The sequence below is a fragment of the Stegastes partitus genome, unplaced genomic scaffold, assembly GCF_000690725.1.
Source record: "Stegastes partitus isolate 25-593 unplaced genomic scaffold, Stegastes_partitus-1.0.2 Scaffold96, whole genome shotgun sequence".
In the NCBI taxonomy this organism is placed as follows: domain Eukaryota; kingdom Metazoa; phylum Chordata; class Actinopteri; family Pomacentridae; genus Stegastes; species Stegastes partitus.
The window spans coordinates 400,615-426,814 of NW_007577827.1; the positions used below are offsets into that span (position 1 = coordinate 400,615).

At 38.9% G+C, this 26,200-nt stretch overlaps 1 protein-coding gene across 1 annotated transcript; it reads left to right on the forward strand.

Moving 5' to 3' along the window:
• The first annotated feature begins 61 nt into the window (after positions 1-61).
• On the forward strand, positions 62-26,200 carry b3glctb (beta 3-glucosyltransferase b). The gene is made up of 15 exons (XM_008277378.1): positions 62-122; positions 526-563; positions 662-701; positions 1,836-1,945; positions 9,986-10,062; positions 10,192-10,303; positions 10,498-10,634; positions 11,151-11,214; positions 12,224-12,340; positions 13,535-13,604; positions 16,124-16,237; positions 20,363-20,462; positions 21,501-21,620; positions 22,704-22,848; positions 24,327-26,200. Exons 1-15 carry the CDS (start codon positions 62-64, stop codon positions 24,459-24,461), a joined length of 1,440 nt encoding a protein of 479 aa, XP_008275600.1. The 3' UTR covers positions 24,462-26,200.

The following is a 26,200-nucleotide window of genomic DNA, read 5'->3' on the forward strand; positions in this document are numbered from 1 at the left end:
CTGATCACCAGTTGACATGTTTATGTACAACACTGAACCTTCTGACTCCTATAAGTTAAGTATGATGTGTTTGCCACATATACAGACAGAACTGCAGCACCTGGAGCTGCCCTACTTTCAAAGTCTGTTTTGAGTCTAAGGATTCAAAGTCTGAGTTTTATCTCATTAAGTTAATGATAAGGTTGGTGCAAAAATAATAATATCTCAGACATTTCACAATGTTAAAATTGGAAAAGTGGCATTCTGTACTGCTTTAAAATACATTACACTTGCTCTACTAATGTTCAAAGTGACGTTTTTTGACTTGGAAATGCCTGTTTATTTGTGGATAATTATGTATTGTTGATTAATATGTCTGTTTGTTTTTAATTTTAAAAAAAGTAGTATTTAAGTGCATATGTGCCAGAAAGTTAGTCAGAAAACAATTCGTCTTATTCAAACATGTAACCACATGTACAAACAACTAGTTACTGAGTTTTCTTGATAAAACAATAACACTGCTTTTTCTTTTCTCGCCACTTCAAGCCTTCTCTGCTGCAGACAAAAACACCGGTCCTGCTCATGTAAGTGCTGCCCCTCAGATTCTCGCTGTGGTTGTGCTTCATCATGTGGCTCAGCAGTTTGTGTCAGACTTATTGAGAGTCTCTTCGATTCCCTGCAGGCAGCAGAGCGCCAGGAGCAGACTGCACACAGCTCTGTTGGTGAGTGAAGGATTTCACTGCAGGTGATCTGATGTTTCGTCCACAGCAAACAGCCATTTAAGGCAGCAGACCCTTTATGATTTTCCAAACTGACCTTTTGCATTTTGGGCTTAAAGTCTCCATTAGTGCGTAGTTGTACAGTGTGAATGAAAAGTTGAATGCAATTCACTACAATAAATCAAATCTGATGTGAGGAGGAGTTTAACCCTCTTTACCACCAAGCAGTCCTCCATGGATAGAAGTAGAGAGAACTCAGAAATGTCCTCTGTGCAGTTTAATAAAGATGTAATGCCAATAATCATAAAAAAAGAAAGAAACAAAATGTGTATTATTCGATTGAAAAAAGCTGCAATCAGCATGTACCACATTTTTCAAAGTGCCCACAGGTGCACTTCCAATACTGGAAGAAAATGCTGATTCAACGTGCTATAGATTTTTGCTCTTGATATTTTTGTCTTTTATTTGCTCTGTGTAAACACAATCTGCAGTTAAGTTCCTGAATTTCTACCATGTTGGTTGCAGATGAGTCACTAATGGCTCTCCACATGTGCTGAGGTGTGCAGAATTTTTTGTCTTTTCACAGAATCTGGTTTGTGCAAGAAAAAAAAAAGTAATGTTTTTATATTAAGCATGTAGAATAAAGAGATGTTAATGAAAAAAATCACAATGTTACACTTAGTTTTAGACCATGATGCAATTAAACTTCACACATGATTTGCTAAAGAAGCATTTGAAAGTAGAAAATAAAAAAAAAATTCTTCCTGTTTTTACATTTTCTGACTCTGATAAATGGTGTAGTTATGGCTTTATATATATATATATATATATAAAAGGCCTCTCAAACTCACTGGCAGATGTGGAGTGTCAAATGGTTGAGGAATAGTTTGACAAGTTGAGAAGTAATCATTATCAGCTTATTTGCGTTTTGCTAAGAGGTAGATGAGAAGAATGACACCACTCCAACATCTGCACAGTAAATAGGAAGCTACAACCACTGGCCAGCTTCACGTAAAATCAGAAATAAAGGGAAACAGACTTGAATGTTGAATTAGAGCTTTGTATTTGCAACGTTGTGTCTCTTTGCTTTTCCTAATTTGTCATGGCTCTACCTTGTCTGTGTATGTTTTTTCTCAGGGTTGGACGAGTTGGTGATAGTGATCCAGAGTCAGAGGAACTCCTATCACGCCCGTCGTGGTGCTCAGAGGAAGGTGGAGATTCTGCAGCAGGCAGCTAGCCTTGGGCAGGTAACATCTAGCAGGCGCTGCACAAAATATTGCCGGGACGCGAACCGGCAACCTTCTAGCTGCGAGGCAACGGTGCTAACCACGTGTAGCTCAAAACTAACACCTACGTTTATCAAATTACACGATAGTCAAGGTCAGGTTGGCTGCTAGCTGGAAGCTCATTTGGGTGATACAGCAGAACAATGACCTTAAATGTTAAAGTAAATTTACGACAGAATGACTTTAAAGAGGATTCATCTTTTGGAATGGCCCAGTTAGAGCCCAGACATTAATTGAATGTCTGTGTATTGACCTTAAGAGACATTTACATCAAACATCCTCAGAAATTGGCGGAGCTGAAGCAGTTCGGTCCAAAAGTCCCGGTGAAGGCCGCACAAGTCCGATCCACAACTACTGAAACACTAGTTTGAGGTTAAAGTGTCATTATATCCAAGGGTTCTTTTATTTTTATACCAGAAAGATGAATGTTTGTCTTCTTTTATTCTATTTCTGTTTGGCAAGATTTTTTTTTCACAGCATTTATTTATTATTGGCCAACATCACGTGTAGTTATTAGGCAAAACATAAAACATGAATTTGATCCCTTAATATGAAGCACAAGATTAGGAAGCTGAATGCAGGGTAATGATGTCATAAGCAGCTTTATTCTTAGTGTTTGTTGGTGACTTTTTACATGGATTTCTGCATTGCTGTGGTATTACACAGACACCAATAGGTGTCCTCCTTGTCATGGAGCCTTTCTACCTGAGCTGTCAGTGTGCCTGCAGGGCGGCTCTGGAAACTAATTTAGTTAAAGATCTCAGTGAAATGAGATGGCAGAACATGACAGACTGCAATAGAGGCATGGTTGTTTATTTTCTTTTGACGGGAACTGGCATTAGGAAATAAAGACATGGTCACGCACCACTTCTTGATTTTATCTCCAGCAGCGTTTTTTGGTCCAGACAAGCAACTCTGACTGAAAAAAATGGCACAAGGCTGTCGTATTAAAAATCTGTATGTCTGCGGCTGATGTGAAAAACAGAAGTTGTTTCAACATCAGTTTTCCCTGACAAATGAGCATTTTTGTGGTTAAGCCAGAAAGTATGTAGTTCATTTTATAGCCACAATAATCTGGGCAACACTAAACACACACAGAGTTTTTGCGACATGGTGTCACCAGCAGAGAAAGACAAGCAGCCCAGTAGGTTTGTGAGTCACTAATTAGTACTACAGCAAACAAACCACTGTGTTTTGATGTGAAAAAGCTCTCTGTAGAGTACCACAATTGTGTCTTAGATGATAAATAATATTTGTCATCTGAAATGCATTCAATACGGTCTTTCAACCTTTCTCTGAGCCAGACCTCTGCAATCACAAAGTAGCTTATAAATAACAAATGCAGCAGCAATGTACTGGGAGCAGAAATGCGACACGTCTACCATTTTTTTGTGTGTGTTGCTGTTAGTGTGAGAAAAAAAATGCATCCAGGGAGAATTTTGAGAAGCATGGTTCTAAAGTACAAAACTGAGTTAGATGTTTTCCAGTATACCAGCAAAAACAAAACTAACTTTTACAGTTTTAGTTGGATATATTCACAAATATCTCATAAACAGCCCTATTATCCATTTATTTCTATAACTGTGGGGCAGTGCATCTAGTTTGCATAGCCAGTATAACAAGCATCACAGTGGATTTTATACAGAAAAGGTCAAAATAAGGGAGAAAATGTAAACTATATACAAACAGGTGAGACAAAAACTACCCTACTCTCATTTTTCATATGTCTGACATTAATTTGATTGATCTCCTGATGCTCATCTTATTTGTGCACCATATAAAAATGCTGAAGATGGATTCAACATGAATACAATCAGACATCTCTATAAATCATTACAGGTTCTGTGAGCCTCATATTGGCTGAGTAGCAAGAATTCTGGCACAGAAATGAAAAAAGAGGAACTGAGTCTGAATGTAAACTTGCCAGAAGACATTTTAATATACATATTTTAACATCAACCCACTGAATTCCCGGTTATGGTAAATGGAAACATTTACACATAAATTGAATCAACTTGCTAATATTTTATAGGGCCTCCGCAAAAATATCCTGTCAAACAACCCAATGGCTCCACATCAGCCGAAGTGGTGGTAAGAGAGGAAAAAATAAGGCTTTTATTTCCAAAAAAATCCTGAGTTAAACAACATTGTCAGTCATCAGACGCTGCGTGGCCTCAAACTGTGTTAACAGAGGCCGTCTCTTCGGTGAGCTTTTCTTTTTCTTGAGGTCGTGCTTGAGGGTAGTGCAGACGGTTCGCGCACAGCAAGATCAAATATATTCGATTTTCAGCGTTAGTGGGGAGTACAACTTCATGTCAAATCTTTTTTTTTTTGTCTAATTTCCTATTTTAAAAAAAAAGGAGTTGGTGCTGATACAGGGAGTCTGCGAGCAACTCTACAGTCTTGATTTCATAAGATAGTGTTTGTGTACCTGGCTGCAACCTGCTAAATGCAGCGTGGTTCAGTGTTTAATCTGTAACGTCCCTCTCTGCCTCCTCTTTCTTGTCTGCCTGTTACCTGCTTTCCTGGCTGTCCTGGTTATTTTTTATAAAGTGATGAAAATGTCCTGGTTTTAAATGTACTGAAATTATAAGGCACCTTTGAGTAAACTTCGAGTATCATTTGAGTATCTCATTGCCGGCCTGAGTGTCCTGGTTGTTGGTAGTCAAAATGGTCACCCTGTTGTTGCTGGTTGCTGTTTCGGTTTGCTGAGTTTGGTCCTGCAGTCGGAGCATGCCGGCAGGAGTGTGCTATCAGCAATGATTTTCCTGCATATATAGCAAAGTAGTCCATTTGGGAATTTTGTTTTGTCTTGTTTGTGTAGTGTGTGGTCAGAGCAGTGGCCTCAGGGACACATCTATAGCTGCCAGGTGAGTAACCAGCTTTCTGAGGACCTGACTAGGCTATTAGGTTGTCTGTTTGGATACCCTACTACTCTGCATGAAGACGAGGATACAATGAGGTAGGTGAGTTTGGGATAGGTGGATGCTGTTGATGCTGCTGTGGTTTGTTTTTCTCTTTGTTGCAGAGCACAACTATCATGGTAGGAATAGAGACGTTTGTTGCTGCTCCGTGTTAGGTTTCTATACGCGGCGCTAAAGGTCACTTTCTGAAAATTGCTGAGAAGTGTGATATTGGTTTAAGCGGTATCAGTGATAAACGGCTTTAAGAAAATGTAAAGGCTGTGACAGCGGGATTGCAGATGTGCTGCTGCAGACGCCAGTTTTGAAGTGATAGCTAGAAAATGTATCTGCTTATCTGCTGACATTCCTTCAGTATCTCCCAAAAGTTGCTCCATATAGGTCGAGTGGTCGCTGTGTGGACTTGCAAACCATTAAGATAAGTTAAAAACTGCCTCGTTCTGTAGGCAGCAGCCCAAAAGTTCAATCTGTCTGTGTTTGCCAAAAAGACAGCAGTGCCATTTCATGTGACCAGTGCTGCTGTTGACTGGTTCCATAGTTGGCACATGGTCCTGTTTTTATATCTCATGTGCTTGTTTACAATGGTTTCACTTAACCTACAAACTTCATTTTATTAGTGTCTTTCTTTAATAGTACTGTGCTGTATGTGGACTGGCATTTGGGATTATAAAGTCACTCCCTGCAGTGTTATTAAAGTACAAAATCAACACTGCAACAGTTAAACATTGCCAGATTTACCATCTCTCTTACTCCCACTGCTCCCTCTCCCCCCTGTCCTGTGCACAAGCATGAACGTGGATGACTGCAAATGTGCACAGGACACCTTGGACTAGTGGTGGCAATAACTCTCATTACTGTTGAAGAAATACACTCATGGTTTTGACTTATGGCTCCATGTTCTCGTTTTGTAAATTAAACACTGACCTATGTTGAGTAGTGTTGTATTTCAGTAACTAAGAGAGTTGCTGTGTCTCTGTCATAGTGTAAAGTATTTAGTTTTCCGAAAGTGTTTTTGTTCCATTTTAATGTTCATCATCATGGCTATTGTCTGACACTAACTGCATCCAAAAAAAAGTACTTTTTTAAACTCATAAATTTAAAGTTTGGAGCTATTCCTAAAGTCATTTCATAGAGGTTAATACATACGAGCCCAAATGTCACTAAGAGAATCTCTAAGTGTGAAAAATGTGGATATTCTGGATTGTAATTACCATGCGTTCCCAGTAAGAGGTTTTATGAGAAGCAATGTTCACTCCGTGGACGTGGACAAGAGGCTCATCTCATTTCTCAACTTTAAGCCTCCTCATCTCATCTGGCCTCAGTCCTCCTCGATGGGAGCCAAAAATCAATCTTGAAGGATGTCTCAGTTCCTAAAATGCATCTGAAGGTGAGGGAATCGAGAAGGGATCATTAAATGCAGCAGTGATGTGCCACATGTGATACTTAACGTACATTAAACTGATGTAAAACAGCAGCTCAGAGGCGATAATGTCTGCCTTTTGCCTTAAGTCCTCATGTTTCTTCCTCATCTCCTCTTCTCACATCTCCAGACGAAGATGTGAGAAGAGGAGATGAGGAAAGAAGAATTCATGAAACTGAGAAATGAAAAGGCAGAAAGATTTTCGGGCCCTATGCAGCCTGAGAGGAAGTCACTTTGTAGTCTTGGTTAAATGTTATGTATATTTTGGTTAACTGTTATAGTCTAGCAGAAAGGAATTTGAATAAAACATAAAGAAAAAGCAATAGACAGTATAGCTGATGTCAACTATTCCTGGATTTTCAAAAAATAGATTTGTTATGGGGATAGAGATGTTTAAAAGGTCATGTCAAATAAAATCATACTTGCATACTGTGAGAAGGGCTACTGTGCCCTCTGAAAGTGCTCGTGAAAGTCTTTTGATTTTCATAAATAGCACATTTGCATTCACTGCCGTACCATCTTCCCTGCATGTGGGCTTGTGCTGACAGTTTGTGATGCGCTGTCTTAGCACGGTAAAGTGCAGCAAGCGAAAGCTTTTTCGAGATTCGTTTCCTGTCGCTGCTTGATTGTTGTGAGGGCAGGTTGTGCGTCATGTGTCTTTTGACTGACGTATAACCTGATGTTTATTCTGACTAAAGGCCGGCATTAAAGGTGGCAAACACTCTTAAGTCTGACAAGCTGACGTATGCCTGTTGTCTAATTTCTTTAAATGGGATTTTTCTGCTGTACTTCACAGTTACACGGCTGTGATCATGGCGGCGCTAAAATATGAGCAGCAGCATCCCAGTTTTAATTTAATGCTTTGTTTACAAAGATCCATATTCACATCTTTCACACATCCTGGCTCAGTATTTATAGGGGAAAAGGTTTGCCATATCACATGGCTCTATATTTGTTTGTGGCTCTACGTACAGGCTTTTAATCCAAGATTTCAGTGCCAGTGCTGCATCTCCTCAGGTTTGTTATCATCACGTTGTCGTCATTTGGCTACTGCTCTCTTTTTTCCCCACAAGTCAACATCACACTTACAGCAAAAGGTTTAAAACACCATTACACCCTCAGAATCTTAAGAGGATCTAGAAAGAAGTGCATGTGTTTGCATAAAAACTTAACTAATAATACTTTTTTGAAAATACTATATGTCTATGAATTTAAAACACACTAAACAACTTGGCATTTGTCATGCCTTAACCCTCTAAACCCTCAAATCCACTGGCAGGTTTGAAAGACGGGGAATGAATTTAAGAGAAACTGTAAAGTCAGAAAGAATCATCAGATTTTCAACTTTCCGATGGTCCCTGAACTACTCATCTGTGGTGTGCCGTTCTGTCTGGAAAATTAACCAAATCTAAGCTTAAAATCACAGAATGATCAGCAGCATAATCAAAACGACTTCCTTCTAAATGTTTCATTTAAACATTTGCTAGAAATAAAAAATTTGCACCAACGTGATTATGTGAAAACCAAAAAGTTCTATAATCCTCTGTACAACTGTAAAGCATAACTGACTCAGCTGCGACCAATAGTTGTCAAAAATGAGTATTATAAGTAGTAGTATAGAAATTAATTAGAGAGATTAAAAGGGAAATAAAACAGACTTAATAAAATAAAAGCAGCATGGCTCAAAAAACATTATATAGAGGAGCAAGTTTTCAGCAGCTTATTGAAAGATAGCATGGTGCAATATCTTTCTGAAGCTAATGTGCACTAAAAGTTCTGTATGTATGGTAACACCTGTGGGCATTTGGAAAAATAATGTATGCATGAATTACACTTACAATTAATTCAACCTTAGTTTTTTTCTTTCTTATGATACATGGATGTCATATCACACAAGGCATTTTGCATTCTCTCTACTTCTAGCCATAGTTTCCATACAGGTGCAGGAAGGTCCAGTCGGTGAAAATGTGATGGAAGCGACAAAAAAAACAAAACAAAACAAAAAACACACACACATCAGCTGGCATATCAGCTGCATGGTGTAACATTCTCATTGTTTCTTTCTCCTTATTAAACATTTACAAGGCCCTGTATTAGGTCACACTAAAAAAAAACTGAAATTCTCCTCCAGAGTTCTGAGCCTGTAAACAAATTCTGAAAACCATCTTACAAGTAATAAAATCCTATGACACATTCATCAAGCAGCTCACTCCTACATAGAGAAAAGTGCATGTGTGACCTTTGTAGCAAAGTTTGGGCAGTTTTTAAAATAGACTTGTACACTTGAGTTAGATGCCGAGGCGGCTGCCACGCTCATGTGTCCTTTTAATTTGAAGCTACAGCCAGTGTTAAGTTATTTGTCACCAACACCTCTAAAACTTCCTGATTAACTGGTTCAATCCTGTGTTAGTAATAATGGGAGGTTGCAGGGTTTATGCCTATGACTTAATAAAGTGAATGCTACATATTACCAGTGAGAGTTGTATGTCATGTTGTGTTGCAGCAGCACCTCTCCATAAATAACTGACAGTGTGTTCCATGTTATTTAGTCACACTGACGACCTAATCCACTGACGTAAGCATTGTTTTTCAAAGCCCTATCTGCAGCTTTGCGGCCTGGAATAGATTTCTCATTGACATAAATCAAAGGCCGTCTACTTTCTTTGGGGTCACTTGGTTCTGGAAATAACAATGCATGTAATTTAATGAGTGACTTGATTTACGCCTTTAACAAGAAAGAAGCAAATATCAACTTCCACTGACTACTTGTGGCAGCATTGCTCCATTGAAGAGGTTTGCGAGCTTTTCAGTATGAGTCAAAACCTTCTGAATTCCCTCTTTCCTCTTCTGTTGAGGTTTTTTTATTGTCAAAACTTTTCCCCATCGGTTAGTTTATGCAGCTTACATGCCAAGATGGGAAGTACACTTACTCAAATACTCCACTTAGGTACATTTTTAAGGTAACTGTACTTGAGTATTTCTATTTTATGCTGCTTCATACTTGCACTCCTCAACATTTCAAAGAAAATATTACACTTTAATTTATTTTACAGCTAATTATTGGTAAAAAATTACATTGAACAATTACATTGTTTTGGGTTTTTTTCTCCTTCTTTCCCACCTCATTAGCCATCTCATGACTGCTCAGATTTATCCTGTCACCTTTTGGAGGGAGTCCTGTCTTGGCTACTTTTAACTAATAGTTGAAATGTTTCTGCAGAACAATTGCTTTGGTACTTTTACTTTTTGCATGGTTCAGGGAGAAGCTCATGTACTGCATTTACAGTACAGTGCCTCCTAGTGGTACAATTAGTAATGGATTTGAGACCTTCTAAAAAACAGCGTTGTTTTAAATATTCATTAGGTAACACCTGTGCAGTGACTTATTACTTATAAATCCTCTAACAACAACGATTCGTATTGGAGTGTTATATATATATATATATAAGGTCATATGCTATCCACGCTGCATTAAAGTGTAAATAAAGGGACTTTCCAGATCAGACTCACTGGTACATGAAAGTAACAAACAAAGACACAGAGTTTGTTCCCACAATAAATTGAATAAAGTGTTTTTGTGCTGTTTTCTTTCGTGTGACTGCAGGATCATGGAGAATTAAGTTAGCTACATTATGTAAAATTCAGTTATGTTTGATGCAGGGAGTTCCTGTTGTTGTTCTTCTCCATGAGTTGTCAGAGTACGAAGGGGTCTGGAGTGTCCTCCCTGCGCTTCCACTGTGAGTACTGAGCCCACATATGGAGATGATAAACAAATCAGTTGACTCACATTCATTTAATTTAGCCTTAATCATTCCTCTGTGTAATATAAACACAAACAGCTAATGGCTTCTTGTGGGTCTTTCCAGTCTCGCTGCCTCTCACAGCCAAGAAGCATCCTGGTTTTTCTTCACAGAGGAGGAAACCGCAGTCACACTGCCGGCTCTGCTGCAGGTCCTCAACAGATATCAAGTAAAAGAGGTGAGAATAACACACACACACACACACACACACACACACTGACACACAAAAATGTTTCTTCCAACACTCACTGTACACTGTTTATCATTCAGTTTTCAGCCCTTTGTGCTGTTTGAATATTTTCATCTAGTTTACAACATTGATGGATATGTTAAATAAGCCCTAACTTTTGTTTCGTTTTTTGCAATTCACAGGAATGGTTTCTGGGTAAGCGTCTCCATGACAACGAGGCCTCCATCATCCACCACTATGCTTTCTCTGAGGACCCCATTTCCTTTGGTTACCCTGACCCGGCAGCCGGCTGGGCTCTCAGTGCGCCGCTGCTCCAGAGGTGTCTGTGTGCACATGTGTGAAAATGTCACCAATATGTTTCTATAATTTTTTTCCCCAAAGAAAAGTCTTGTAGCTGACAGCCTGAAAGCCTTCCCGTGGTTGTTTTAAGGTTATAGAGGAAAATCACCGAATTCAAGACAATAGAAAGAAGGACATACAGAACCTTTGTTCACCATTAATGAAAAGAAAACACACAGTCACATTTTGTACAGAAATCAGCACAAAAATGATCCCAGGAACTTCTTTTTTTAAAATTCAGATTGGCTGTTTCCTCCACTAAGCATAGACTCATCATAGGATTCAGTCTTTACCATCACATTTACCCAAACTTTACAGTCTGGAGCTTTAGTGTTTTCCAACACCAGTGTAATCACACCACCAGCAAACACAAAGCACACAATTTGATAAGCGTCCATAATTTTGACTAACTAGTGTACGTTCCCACCCACATATAGGAAAGTTTCTCCTTCCTTTCTGCTATTTCCCTTCTTTCTTTAACTTTCTTGTGTTTCAGACTTGCAGACCGGCTCCAGCGTGAGAATCTCAAATCGGATTTTACTATCGACTTGAAACACGAGGTACGAGTTCTGTGAGTCTGTATCATCTGTCTTCCCGCGTCCATCACTATGACAAAATAATTGCTGCTGAGACTCGGTTCTGGTTCAACTCTACGTTGCGCAACCGCTGTGAAACATCAGCGTCGTCATTCGGGCTGCCTGCTGAGCTGAGCTGCTCAGATAGATAACAGTGACAGAAAGGATTTCCCCCACGATTGACTTGTCTTTGGCTGAAAAGCTCTCCTGACTCCCAGCTGCTTTTAAACAGCTTTTGATAGGTTTGCTATTATGGTATCTATGCAAAAGCTTGGTGTGTGTGTGTGTGTGTGTGTGTGTGTGTGTGTGTGTGTGTGTAATATGGACAATCAAGTATGTGACAATTACTGCTTTTCAACAAGAGCCTTCACCTATTTTTGCATTCTTACAAAAAACATATTTTTTTTGATTGAAAAATTTGAATGAACTTCATAGGAAAAAAGACACCCTTTCTGTATGACAGTTTTTGATTTGTCCTTATATTATGGGGAATTCAAGGTCCAAGTAAAGCTGCGTGTTACTTTATTTTGTGGTGTGCAGAGCCAGCATAGACATCAGTTCCTACCATTAGCCCGTAAGTTGGATCTGTAACTTCGGGACAAGGATTGGTCCAAATGAACTGAATAGAACTGATATAATTGAAATAATTCCCAATTTGCCTACAAGTAATAGAGGATGAGTCATTGGCCGTGTGACTGTGTGTGACGTAAAGTGACCGAGTTATTAATAGGTCAAGAGCTGGAAGGCATTAAAGTATGTTTACAGTTTGGCGACCTGAGGTGACCTGCTATAAATATCTGATGCTGACCGTGGAATGGTTTTGGTACCATGATAGTGACTGTCAGTGTTTTCATTTTAGTTAAGGATACTCTTGCTCTACATTTGCAGAACAATGAATTAAAAAATATGCTTCAAATCACATCTTCAACTGTTGATCCATTTGACCACATGTGAGTCTGTTTTTTTTTTTTGTTTGTTTGTTTGTTGTTTTTAGATTGCGTTGTATATTTGGGAGGAAGGAAACGGTCCAAAGCTGACAGCAGTTCCAGAGTTTTGCACAGAACAGAGAGACAACTGTGCTTCCACGTTTACAACCTACCTGCCCAACTGTGTATGCACAACTCTGCTTTCTATATTTTATGATATTATACTGGAACCTATACTGTGAAAATTAAACTGCATCTGAACCTGGGTGTTCCACAGTTATGCCTTCAATATACCTGTTACTTGAAGATCTTTCCTAAATCACAAGACCTTGTTGTGATGTCAGTTGTCATCAAGACGTGATGGAAATTGTTCACTTGAGGCAGTTGTTTAGGAAACAAAATAGACACTGTATTAGTTTTCTTTGATTTAGTTTGAATAACCAAATATGGCAACAGGGAAACAGATGCATAGATGGTTTTGTTTATGCTTTTTTCAGTGAGTAGTAATCTGTCATCTTAAATAGCATTTCCAACTGGGCTGTCCAGTTTAGTTAAATGTCAAACACTTCAGGGCTTATTGAACAGAAATACAAACGGGAAAAAGTCCAGCAGGGCTGCAAGAATCGGTGAGCTGAATCAGCCTGAAGGCTAGATGGAAACCCAGTGGACGATGACTGAGTGGGATGAAAGATCTCCGCGGCATTCGTTTGTTGAGTTGAGTCAGAGCAAATACAAATGTACGCGAAGAATAAATGTCACAAGGCTAAAAGGGAAAGTGGGCACACCAACAATGCACGTCTGAGTAATGGGTAAAAAATAAGGATTCTTACATCTTTAATGTAGAAGCGAGGTTTGTGATTCCCTGGAGCACATCCATCCATCCATCCATTATCTATACACCACTTAATCCTCACTACGGTCACGGCGGGGCTGGAGTCTATCCCAGCTGACTTTGGGCGAAGACCCAGGACAGGTCACCAGTCTATCACAGGGCTACACTTAGAGACAGACAACCAAGCACACTCACATTCACTACAATTTAGAATCACCAATTAACCTCAACAAGTTTTCTGACTTGTGGGAGGAAGCCGGAGAACCCGGGACGCGAACTGGCAACCTTCTTGCTGCGAGGCAACAGTGCTACCAACTGTGCCACCTTGCAGCCCTATGAAGCACATGTTCTTTTTTATTAATGGTTTCAGTGAGGACACCTGGGATCCTTCTGCGTGGAGTTTGCACGTTCTCCCCGTGCAGCGTGGGTTCTCTCTGAACAACCTTACTGAGACACCTGGATTGGTTTTAGTGTTTTAGCTACAAGGCAAAATGTGTTTTTTTCCTTTAATGAAGACAGAAATTGTTTCTCTTCCTTTCCTCTTCAGGGGGACCCGGTGCCAAAGAAGGATGTTTTTGTTGCGGTAAAAACCTGCCAGAAATTCCACTCAGAGCGAGGTGTGTGTATTATTCACCGAAATTTGAAGGACGAATCATTCAGTAAAAACATTCATATTCTGTAGTGGTGGAGGACGCTGTTGGGATTGTTCATTGAAGTCAAGGTGTAAATGCATTAGTGTAAAAAATAGTTTATTCTGATTATAAAGGTCCTGTTTTCATGTTTTTACTGAGGTAATTGCTCAGAGGTTTTATCAGCAAAATGCCCTTAAAAAATTAAATACTTATCCTGCAGGAAAATGGCCCCTGGACATATTATATATTTTTATGAAAATGTTTATACAGATGCATCAATCTGCAAAGAGACATTTACTTCTCTCATTGCCTAAACTAGTTTAAATTCTTTTTGGATCAATAAACAGCCACAACATTAAAAACCACCTGCCTGTTGTTGCGTCGGTCTCGCTTGTGCCGCCAAAACAGTTCTGACCCTCCTGGACATGGTGTCTCTGGTCCGACTGAGACTATGGCAGCGGATCCTTTTAGTCCTGTCAAAGTAACACCCACATAAACTCCAAAGTTTCTCAGAGGAACCTTTCATTCAGACAATATAATCAGTGTGAATCACTTTACCTGTCATTGTAGCTCTACAGTGTATTTACAGGTAACTATTCCAGTGTTTGTTTCTTGAATAGAGTCACAAGCCAAACATGTCTTGTGATGTGTGTTTTAAAAGCTAACTATGCTTCATGGTTTGTTAGCATAAAACTAAAGTGTAACAACAGCTGTCAAATAATAGAAAATACCTAAATATGCTTGCAAGTTTGGAAGGCATGTTGTTTTTTAAAAATTGCCAAAAGTACATTTTGTATCAGAGCCAGAAAGTATGGAAACAGAATGCTTTATCAGATTATTCACTTTTTGACAGTCATTTAAACATATCATATGTGATGTAAAGGGCCATCACAAAACCTTACTAAATCATGGCCTAACATTGTGATTTGTTATCAAAGTCTCTTTATTCTACATTTGCCGAAAATAAATGATTTTCTTTAACCAGATTTTCTACCCAACAAAAAAACTCTGTGTACTTCAGCCATTAATGACTCAGTTCACACCAACAATCTTGCAACTAAAAGGTCAGGGCTTTTCAGCTGAACTGCAGGCTGTGTTTACACAAAGCAGAGAGAGACATGTATGGAAACAAAGTAGTAAAATATCTGCAGTATGTGGTGTCACCACTGGTCTTTCCAGTGACGGTAACACATTTGGGCACTTCTTTGGAATCAAAAGTAAGTGCTGTACATTTTGGTTCCATTATTTTTGTAAAATGAACAAGCAAAGAAATTCAATTTGATTTTTTTCTTTTTTATGATTAATGGCATTTCAACTGTGTCACGCTGCTCAATAGCCATTTCTGAGTACTCTCTCCTTGGAGCCATGTTGGTGCTGTTTCCATACAGGTGCAGGACTTTATATTGCAGTAAAAAATGAGCCCAAAGTGAGTCAAAATGTGACAGAAGCAAAAAAATGCCCAGAAACTGCTTGGGGTTGTCAGTATACTACCTAAGTAAGTTCCTTTCCATCACCTACATGCCTGTCATCTAACTATATCACTGTAATATTTTAAGCTGCCTTTTTAGTGTAGTACTGCATTATTTTGTCCATTGTAAAGAAGCATTTCAAGGCATCTGCTTACGAGCTTTTTGCAACTTTATTTGTACCAAAATTAGATAATTTATTCGCAAATGTGAAGCCAGTTATTGATAGCTTGTGTTCTACTATTAGTGTGAAAGTTCGATTGCTGCTGTTGTTGGTTCAAGTTTCCCACATACACTGTACAACGACAGAAAGGGAGGATTATCAAAAATTTAAATGGAAATTGATGGGTTGTTTAGATGAAAAAGTTTGTCTACAGTCTTTACTTTGCTAACAGTTTGGTCGTCATTCAGTCCTCGTTAACCTGTCTGGTTTGAGCTACTTGTTGAAATTCACGACCATGTCGAGATTGTCTGCTTAACTTGCAACAGTTTGCGTAATTATCCAAAACACTGACGCCTGTTTTTAGGGTCAACTTGAGCCAGCGGTTACGGACAGGCTAGTTAAAGCAATTAACAAAATTAAAAAGTGGAAAGAACAATTTATGACAAACTTCTCTGTGACTTGGCTGTTGCTTTAAATTCAAGTCGCACGCTGTTGTACACTTGATTCATTTGCGGATGTGTTTCAGAATACATTATGGTCCCACTTGTCATGGTTAAAAATTCCACTGTAATTGGGAGTTTTAATTTTTTTAGCTTCAGTGTAAATTCTGCTTTTATCCTGATCAACATGCAGCGAGGAAGCATGCAGTTAACCAGTGTCTCGTTTTTTTCTCCCCCTATTTAGACGCATTAGACATCCTCCATTATTTGATTACGCAGCCCTTTCAATTAGCCACTTGGAGAGGTTTAATTATGGGCTTTGGCAGCCATCAAGCTGTGAACTGAACAGTGCTGTGTGCATTTCTGTGCTTCAGAGAGAATGTTGTTTGAGGTTCTCTCCTTAACTTCGTTTCCTTTGCCCTTTTCTCCCCACAGTCCCCGTGGTGAAGGCAACCTGGGAGAAAGACGCCGGGTTTTTACAGTATTACAGCGACGTCACTGATGCCTCCATACCGGCGATCAGCCTGGGAGTTCCCAACACTGAGAGAGGTGAGCTTATCAGCAGCTTGTACTGCAAGAAAAATCTAAGATATGTTGACAATCAGCCAACTTTGGCATCCCTCTGAAGGAGCTGGAGGGGAAAGTTGCTGAATAAAGTCTACATCAAGTTACTGACATGACTGTAGGGACGACAGTGTTGCTGAGTCAGTCTGCCAGTTTTGTCTACACATCTAAGCAATATATCATAATTACAGTGACTTTGGAGGTCTCCTAACTTTTCCTCCAGCCCACGAGGTTCACAGTTTTGCTTGTGAGTGAAATGCCAAAACAGTTTTGTATTTCTCTTAAATTTGCTGCACATCTTCAAGGACCCTGGTGGCTATACAGTGCTTAACCATTTTATTAGACCACCACACAATGTTAAGGTTGATGCCACAGCTGCCCTAAATTTAAAGTTATTGGTAATGACCAAAATCATCTTTTATGTTTCTAGATGTTTAATACACCAGTATGTAGAAACCAAAATTATATTTTTAATGCTAGAATATAATTATTATTGTTATCTGTGAATTTTCAAATTTACTGTTTTACAAAAAAACCCTGAATAAAATAGTAAAATGCATTATTATCTCATGATTAAGATATCAAATTATAGTTATTTACTTGCATTCCTGAGCAGAAAAATTAGTTTTAGTGGTTGAATGTTATGCTTGATTAACTTCTGACTTCTCAGAGAAGCCCAGTGAGCCGCTTAAATGTGGGGATAAAACGTGAATTCAGTTTGAAATCCTTCATTCCTGTTCGAAATGGTTAAAACACAGAGAGCTGAGTACAAATTAAAGCACTTCATGATGCTGGATGGTGCTTGACAAATTAGACAGGTAGTCTAATAAATGTGTTAAGCACTACATACACCAGTCTTGTATGTATTTATGTGTGGCACTGCTCATCAGTGCAATTAATGTGTAATTAGCCAACGAAGAAATGAGATAATGGTGCATATTTTCCAGACGGCCTCATTAATTGTGTTGCACTCAGTTGTTGACATGAAAAGTGATTAATGTGTTAGGAATGAAAAACGGGGGCCGGACAGTTTAACAGCAGTGGCCAGGCTGAGACTATTAATCAAACTGTGGTGGCAGAAAAACTCATGTGTAGATGTTGTTGTTGTTTTTCTGAGTGGGAAATTACTGTCGGCCAAATAGTGAATTTTTTTGGTCACTTGCTTATTCTTGTCCATCTAGAAAAACACAATCAGAACCCATATATAATACGTCTTTTTTATGGAATCCCTAATTGAAAAACAATCAAAATCTCTAAATTGATATTGCAGTTTAACCTCCTGAGCCCCAAGCAGTTTCTGGGCTTTTTCTTTGCTCCTGTCACATTTTTCCTCCATCCAGCCACATTTTTCACTGCAGTGTAAAATCCTGCACCTCTATGGTAATGACATAACCATAGCTATAAGTAGAAAGAACTCAAAAATAGCTTTAGCACAGTACGACACAGTTATGCCATGAATAAAAAAACATTTTTTAAAAGTGAAAGTGGAATTTCTTGTATTCTTTCAAAAGCGGAGAAACCTGGAATCAGCATGCACAGCATTTTTCCAAGTGAGCAAAGGTGCTACTATTTTACTATTTGCATTTTTAACTTGTTTCTATATACCTGCTCTGTGTAGACACAGCCTGCAGCTGGCTGAAAACATACCTGAATTTTTGCCAGATAGTTGTTGGTTGCAACTGAATCATTATTGGGTTCACGGTTCCTCTGTAGTGTGTGGAATTTTCTGTTTTATTACAGAATCTGGTTATTGTAAGCAGATTAGGAGGGGCAAATTTTAAAATGAGACATGAAAAGTACAGTGTGATAAAATATTTCCATTTCATCACGATTTTAAGCTTACGTTTGGTTGCTTTTTACGTTAAAACTGAGAGCCACACATAAGTTTGAGGGCTATTGGAGGTTGGAAATTTGATCATTCTTTTAGTTTTTACAGTTTCTGGCTCTGATAAATGGTATAATTTAGCATATTTTTTCACAGGGTTAAAGTATTCAGGTTCTTTAAATATGTGCATAGCCCTCCAACAGGTTTCTCTATTAGTTTAATATTGTGTACTAGTTGATTCAGGCCCTGAGAACTACATACGCTCAAGCCTCTGGCTCCTGTATCACCTCTGCACAGCTGGTCAGCCACTTCATGAAGCTGAAATGATTGTCAGTTTCTTGTTTCAGAAAGTAACAGCACTTATCTGACATTGTTAAAGTATGTGTAGAGCATTGTAAGGTTTTTGGACCATCTAATAAGCAGTTTTGAGGAAACATGGCAGATAAATGCAGCCTCACAGAGACACTAGGTCAGCTGCAGACTTGTGTTATTTGTCCTGATGTGGCTCAGTGCTCCATCTTTGATTCCTGTGTGCAGCCACTTCTCTTCACCCTTTTGTTTCCCCATGTTTGATATCAGTTTAAAAAAATAAAAAAAAAGATCTTTTACCCTCTTGAGCACTGAGATTTAAGACTTCTCAGTTCCTGTCTTCACTCAGCCTCAAAGCTGTTTTTTTCCCCCAATGAAGAGGTGGATAGTTGACACTTGAGCTTCCCTGTAATCAGCACTGCACTCAGAAACAATAACTGCACTAAAAACCGGCTGCAGTGAGAAGAGCAGAGACACCGATTTTGTCTCTGTATTGATTTTTGTGGAAGATATCCGTGATTACAGCAAAGATGTGACTGTCACTCCCTCCCATGTGTTTGCGAGTCCATTCGCACATCAGAGGGCAGACAAACTGCCAGCTACGCCTCCGTCTCTTCCGCCTGTCCATTCTTATTTTCTTTTACGCTCCGTCCTGACGTCTGTCCCATTCCCTATTGATTTCCACCCACACTCTTTAATACTGCTCAAGCCTGTTTTTGTTTATTTTCTCATGTTTTCATAGAGAGTCTCTGTCTCCCTGTAGTTTTATACTCTGTGAACTTCAGTTTTTTTCCACATTAATCTTATTCTCGGGAGAATAGCAGCAAAGGAAAAGCCCCTGTACTTCCTTATCTCCATTTTGTCGCCTATAAATACTTACGCACATCGTTTTTCTCATTCATTCCTGTTTGTTTTGAACATAGCTCTCCTCTTTTTCTATTTTTACATTTGTGATTTTGTTTCTTTTAAAAGATCAATAAAGACTTTTAATGGTCAAAAAAGGACAAAATAAACAACAATTAGCCCTCTCCAGCCATACGAGCATCTTTTGAGTCTGCACAGAGGTGATTTGAGCTAAATGCGAACATGCCCTCAATCACAATGATAACTTTTCAATGTTTAGTTGGTGCAAAAGCTTAAATTATCACTAAACACAGCTGTAGTTGTCATTTATGGTAATTTGGTTATATTAACCGACATGTTGGAGAAATGAACATTTTGACCTGATGATGGCATTGGAGAAAACGATCTGTGTCTATTTGCCAGTTTTTTCCGAAGTATCTGATAATACATTTTATCAATATGGCACTTTTTAAAACATAAGTTTCCAAAGTGCTTTGACAGACAAATCAAAAGCAGGATACCCAGAAGGCCATATAACAGCCATTAGATAAAGTCCAAACACATGCAGCATGCAATATGTCATAACTAATAAATACAGTGTCTACAAAGTCTGAAAAAATGGCCAACACAGAGTCACATCTAAGGCTGTAAAGTGGCTCATACATTTCTGTTACTTGGAGCTAGACTGTGATGTGGTTAAGTATAAGCTTAAACTCTACATTAAAACAAACAGGGAGCTGGTGGAGAGATGTTGTGTCGTCTGCTGAAACCAGTAAGAATCCAAGCTGCTGCATCTGAACTAACTGGAGGCAAGAGACTAAAAACTGGTTCATGTACGAGAAGAGGAAGTGGTCCAGCCTGGAAAAAACAAACCCATGAATGACTTCTTTCTGGGTCAGCATGTGGGAACAGCAGTTTAATTCTGGTTTTTAACTGAAGGGAGCTAATAATAATCAACAACATTCCTAAAATTCTGACAGCAGGTTTTGAATTAGCAGACGAAGGACCGAGGCTGCTCTCAATGAGTTTGGAACTGTTTAGGGGATTTCTGATTTGGAGTAACGGAGTTAAAGAAAATGTGTTTGTTTTTGTTTTTTTTTTACATTTTTTGTCTTTCTGTCGTCTCCCTGAAGGACACTGTGGGAAGACATTTGCCATCTTGAGGCGGTTCCTGAGTCAAGCTGCGCCGAAGGCTGATTGGCTGCTCGTTGTTGACGATGATACTCTTATCAGGTAAATGGGGAAAGCGTTTTTGCAGAGCAGACTCATCGTTATACTGCAAAACCTGATGAAATAACCATTAAAAAAGGCCACCAAAACATTGATATGATAAAAATAAAACTAATTGCTCACAGTAGCTCTTTGACTGTATTTCATATGAAGGATTTATTATTTATTCTTTCATTCAGACCTGTGAGTTTCCCTTTGCAGCTGTTATTTAGGCTCAGCATCAAGACCCTTTCATCCTACACATGATATTTGGCAAAATACCGTGCAATAGATCTAGACTTTTGATCTGCGTGTTCATTATAATTTTTCTTTCCATTCCAAAATTCAGTAACTACGAGGTATTGCTCACTGAAACAGGAAAGATGGAGAAAGTAAATGTTCGTGTAATGAAGATTTTCAGTGGTGCATAGATTACAGACTCTCTCTGGAGTATTCTATAGACAGTTTAATATTACTCATTTTACTTTTTCTGCCTCTCAGGCTATCGTAATTATGTTATCATGCTTTTCAATGCTGCTATTTCCAGTGTAGTGTCCACAAAAAGTATAAATCTGTTTTGCTGTTCCTGTACATTGTAAGATCAAAACCAAATGTGATTTCAGCTACTATACCCAACTAAACAAAGTTTTTAATGAATTTAAAGGTAACTTCCTCTCCTCGTAGCAGTGCCATTGATGTTTTTGTGTATTACATTTGCTTTTATGACATTGTTATTGAAAGGTTCTGCACTCGCCGCCACAGGTTGCTTTCACTTGCTGGATAATTATATTTTTTCCCAGGTTCATGAACCAGAGGATGTATAGAGGTTTGATGGACTGACAGTTGTGATAAAACTCATAATAAAATGGGAGAGATTTCAGTTTGTACACACACTTACAGTCCAGAGAAGAGTTCTAATCAAAGGAAAGATATGAGAGTAGACATTGGGTGTTGAACACCTCACCTGAAAATCCTTGCAATGGATATGTCTTGACCTTGTTTTGTGTTTGGGATGTATTCACGCATGCAGCTTACTTGCTCTCTGTCTGCTAATCATCATAGTTTACCTCGGTTGCGGCGACTGCTGCGCTGCTATGACCCAACAGAAGCAGTGATCCTGGGGGAGAGGTACGGCTACGGCTTGGTCCAGAGAGGATACAGCTACACCACAGGAGGAGCAGGGTGAGGCTCTTATCGATGATTCTCTTATCAGCTAAATGGGGAAAGCGTTTTTGCAGAGCAGACGCATAGTTATACTGCAATACATGATGAAACAAGCATTGAAACGACACCAAAACATTTATATGATAAAAAATAAAACTCATGATTCACAGTATAATGTAGCTCTATCAGTAACTTTGACTGTAGAAGGGACGTGGCTGGGTTGTTGATGTTAATGTGAGCTCAGATGGAAAGCAGAACAGTTTCAACTCACGCCATTAGTGTCGGTTTGACTGAGACATTTGTGTTTATTCATCTCTAACAGCCCATGAACCACCTGCACAGACACTCGTGATACTTTTAACAAGACACACAACAAACATTCCAGTGGCAGTGTGCATTTGTGTTCAGCTTAACTGCAAACACATGTCTGGTAGAAGAAGAAGCTTACAAAGTGTCGGACAGGGCGGGTTTAGGATCCGTGGAGAGCAGCAAGAGAGCACGGCCGACATCAGAGCCTTCTCTAAGCCTTTAAATCTTATTAACAGCAATAATTTCCAAAATGACCATTAGCAGACTAATGGCAGGGCTTGAAGTTTTACAAATGAAGCCATAATTTCATTCTGCAAAAAATATTCGACTTAGTATTTCTAAATAAAAGCAATGCTTTCTGAATGGGTGATTTGGGACCAAGGACATTGCACTAAGGTACTTGTGCTTTGGCTTCAGCCTGACGCTCATTGCTTCTGCTTGATCTGAAAACACAGTTGTTCTGCAGGGTTTTAAATTAAAACTCAATGTAAGAAGAATAACAAATGGCCGTGCTGCTAACAGTGTTGTGTAGTGTCTGCTTGTCCTGAAGCTTTGTTGCATGCCAATCATAAAATATACTAAATTCAAATGTCACAGACAACACACTTAATTTATTACATTTAACAGTTTTGATATTGTCAGAAAACTTGAGATAATGAGTGTCATTTAAAATGACGTTCTAACACGTTCAGATATTTCAAAACAACAAAGGAAGCACATCTTGGATCTGACAGTATGTGGGTGGGAATTTGTTTACTTCTCGCATACTGACCACTACATGTGTGTCTGTAGGATGGTGCTCAGTAGGACAGCAGTGTCCAGGCTGCTCTCCTCTGGCTGCAGCTGCTACAGTGACGATGCTCCTGATGACATGGTGCTGGGCAGGTGCTTCACTTCCCTCCGTGTTCCCATCACACACAGTCCACTGTTTCACCAGGTACAGAACACACGCACACACACACACACATTCACATACATGTTCATATTCGTAATATGGTAAAGATGAACCTAACTGCACTTACCTAAATGTTGAGATATATTAAAAAAGAACAAGGACAGCACAACATGGTATTAATTATAGGAAAACTTATTTGCTTTCAATTTACACATTTTCTGTCAACAAATTCTAAGCAATTGCATAACCTAACAAGTTGAGGCATATTATTTCCAACATGTGCTCAGAAACTCAACATTCCACAACCTAAGTTTCTTATATATGCCTTAAAGACCCTCTCTGGTTTAACCTCTAAAAAATTATCCCTGTGCATCAAATTTATATATTTAGAAGTTGTTGTTTTTTGTCCCATAAAACAATCTGTTCCTACCTTAAAATGGTTTAGATGTTCCTCTAGAATGTAAAGATCTAAAAAGTCACTGCCTGAGCACACCAGCTTATCTACTACTCTACACTAAACAACTGCAGAAGTCATTTAGTCATATGTATTTGAGTTCGGTCCGCGTCCCGGTGGGGGCACCGGAATCTTTCTGCATGGAGTTTGCATGTTTTTCCGTGCACCGTGGGTTCTCTCCAGGTTCTCCGGCTTCCTCCCACACAGTCCAAAAACATGTTGAGGTTAACTGATGATTCTAAATTGTCCGTAGGTGTGAATGTGAGTGTGCTTGGTGTCTGTCTCTAAGTGTAGCCCTGCGATAGACTGGCGACCTGTCCAGGGTGTCCCCTGCTTTCACCCTAAGTCAGCTGGGATAGGCTCCAGCCCCCGCGCGACCCTCGTGAGGATTAAGTGGTGTATAGATAATGGATGGATGGATATTTGAGTTCAAAGCCGATTCTGAAGAAGAATAAAGACACATAAAGCCCCAGCTGACTAGTGGACATTATTGGTTCCTCAGATTTGTTACATATGAAACCCCAGAAATCTAAATCCTTGTTTTAGTCATCAGAACACTGCAGTTTCAAGGTGGAACTGTTCAGCCGTGGCACAACCTGCTTATTTCGCTAATGATGTTTTCTCTCACATGTAATTAAAAAAAAAAACATCAGGACATGTTAACAAGGTAAAAAAGGGTGATTTTTCACTTGACGGGGTCTTTAACTTTCTGTCACCCTTGCATGAAAGCTGCTTGTTCTGAATCCCCATAAGTAAGTTATACCATCTCTCACGCTGCTCACATGGAGATGTGCAAAAAGAAATGGCTCAATGAGGCCTAAAGTGCTCCAGGTGTTGACGGGACCCAGATCTAAGACACTATCCAGTATCAGATGATGATGCGCGTAATTCTCTGGTCATGCTTGTCTTCTCTAAACGCAAGTGCTTTAAAGACATCACAACAGCATAAAAAACCGTGTCACCCCAGAGCAATGGACACAGTAGCTCCACCCCTTAAATAAGGAATATCATTATGCATAACAAATCTGCCCACACAGACACAAACCACTTGTTCTTGACATTTTAGGCGCGACCAGATGACTACCCTGAGACTCTGATCTCCTTGCAGCAGGCCATCTCCTTCCACAAGCACTGGAACATAGATCCTGTGGCTGTCTACAGAAACTGGCTGCAGGACGCACAGCCACGAGATGAACTGTAGAAACACTTTGGGTACACTGTTGACAAGCAGAGACTACGGATTTGCACAAAACTACAGCAACCACTGGTGTCGTCACTGTCCACGCACTCCACAAATCTCTCACAAGCCTTAATACCTGCATTGATTTTGATAAATACAATATGACTGCATGTAATGAAAACGGGTTGCAGTTAATGACCACCAAAGTCACTCTGAAGTGACATTTAGTCACATTTAGTTTTATTCATTGCTTCAGTTTAGCTGGTTTAACTGCTGGATGTGCAACTGCTTAACATAGGCCCTAACAACTGTATTAGTCATGGATATGTTGTTGGGAATCTCATTTATTTTTTTTGCAGGTAACTGGTCATAAAGTAAAATATTTGCATAAAGTTGGATTTTCAACTGAGGAGAGATGAAAAACGAGAGAATCAGCAAAAGTCACAGGACGAATTGTGGAACAATTGTTAAGATATTTTAACCTGGACCAAACTAGCAGACTGTTCATCCCTATAGCCACGCTTCTAGCCTTGCTAACGACTGTACAGACTTTGAATTACACACTGCCTAAAGTCACACTGGTTGCTGCTTGGATTGTGAGAGTGGATATCCGAGTGTCGCTGCTGTCACTCAACCTCCCTGACTTTTATTTAAACTAAACCATGAGACAAGATGTTGAATTTATTCAGAAATGTAAATGTATTTGTTCTAATATCGAGATGTTTAACAGATTTTATTTATTCAGGCAGGTAAGTTCCTGCACAAAGATGATCTGGACATGAGAGCAACATAAAAAGTTGCAAACAAAATAATGATAAATTAAACACTGAATAAAATAATACCCTAACAATGCAGTGATAACAAAGAATACAACTAAAAGACAGTTGGACAAAGGAGTCATTTAGCCCTGAATTTATGATGGTCTTGATTTTAAATCTTTCAAATTAAGATAAAATAAGATTAAAATCAGACTTAACATTAAAATCACCATGTTTACTTCAGATTTTTCTTTGCTACTTTGTGCTAATTTATTCTTTAAACAAACACACTTTTTGGGAAATTTTATTTTCTCACTAAAATCTGAGATGAGAAAAGTGACTCTATTCTCATATCTGTATGATAAATATGAAGTTAACGCCACTGATAAAGACTGGAAACAAGTGGAAAGAGCTGCTCTGGCTCTGTACTAGGTGAAAAAAAACAAAAAAACAACCCTAAACAACGCTGCCCTCTAGTACCTCTAAAAGGCACAAATTATCACATTGTATTATATTAATCATTACACAATCAATAATCTACAACTGAAAACTAATTAGCTCTTTATCTCATGATGAACATAAGGATATCTAACTCTCACAGAACCATCCTTCCAACACCTCCTCTTCCTCTGTCAGGGATGCAAAGTCAGCCAAGGGGCATCTAAACATACACACACACATATATATATTTTTGTTTGTTTTTTGAAGTTTAAAGTTGTGCACACAGTGAATGAGCACACAATTTTCTGTTTCCTTATTTACCACGTGCAGTTGTATGAATGAGTCTCAAATGGAGGAATATTTTAGTAGAATTTTATTTTGATCTAAGCTGTGTGAGTTTGAGTCAGTCAGTGTGGATGTGTGTAAAGAGTCACTGAATTAAAATATTGTTCGGCAGCTGGTTTTGGGAAAATGTTTGAGTGCTTGCTGAAAACGAATCATTTCCATGAATTAAAGAAGAATTTTTCATTTGAAAATAAAATATTCCCTTGGTTAAACACA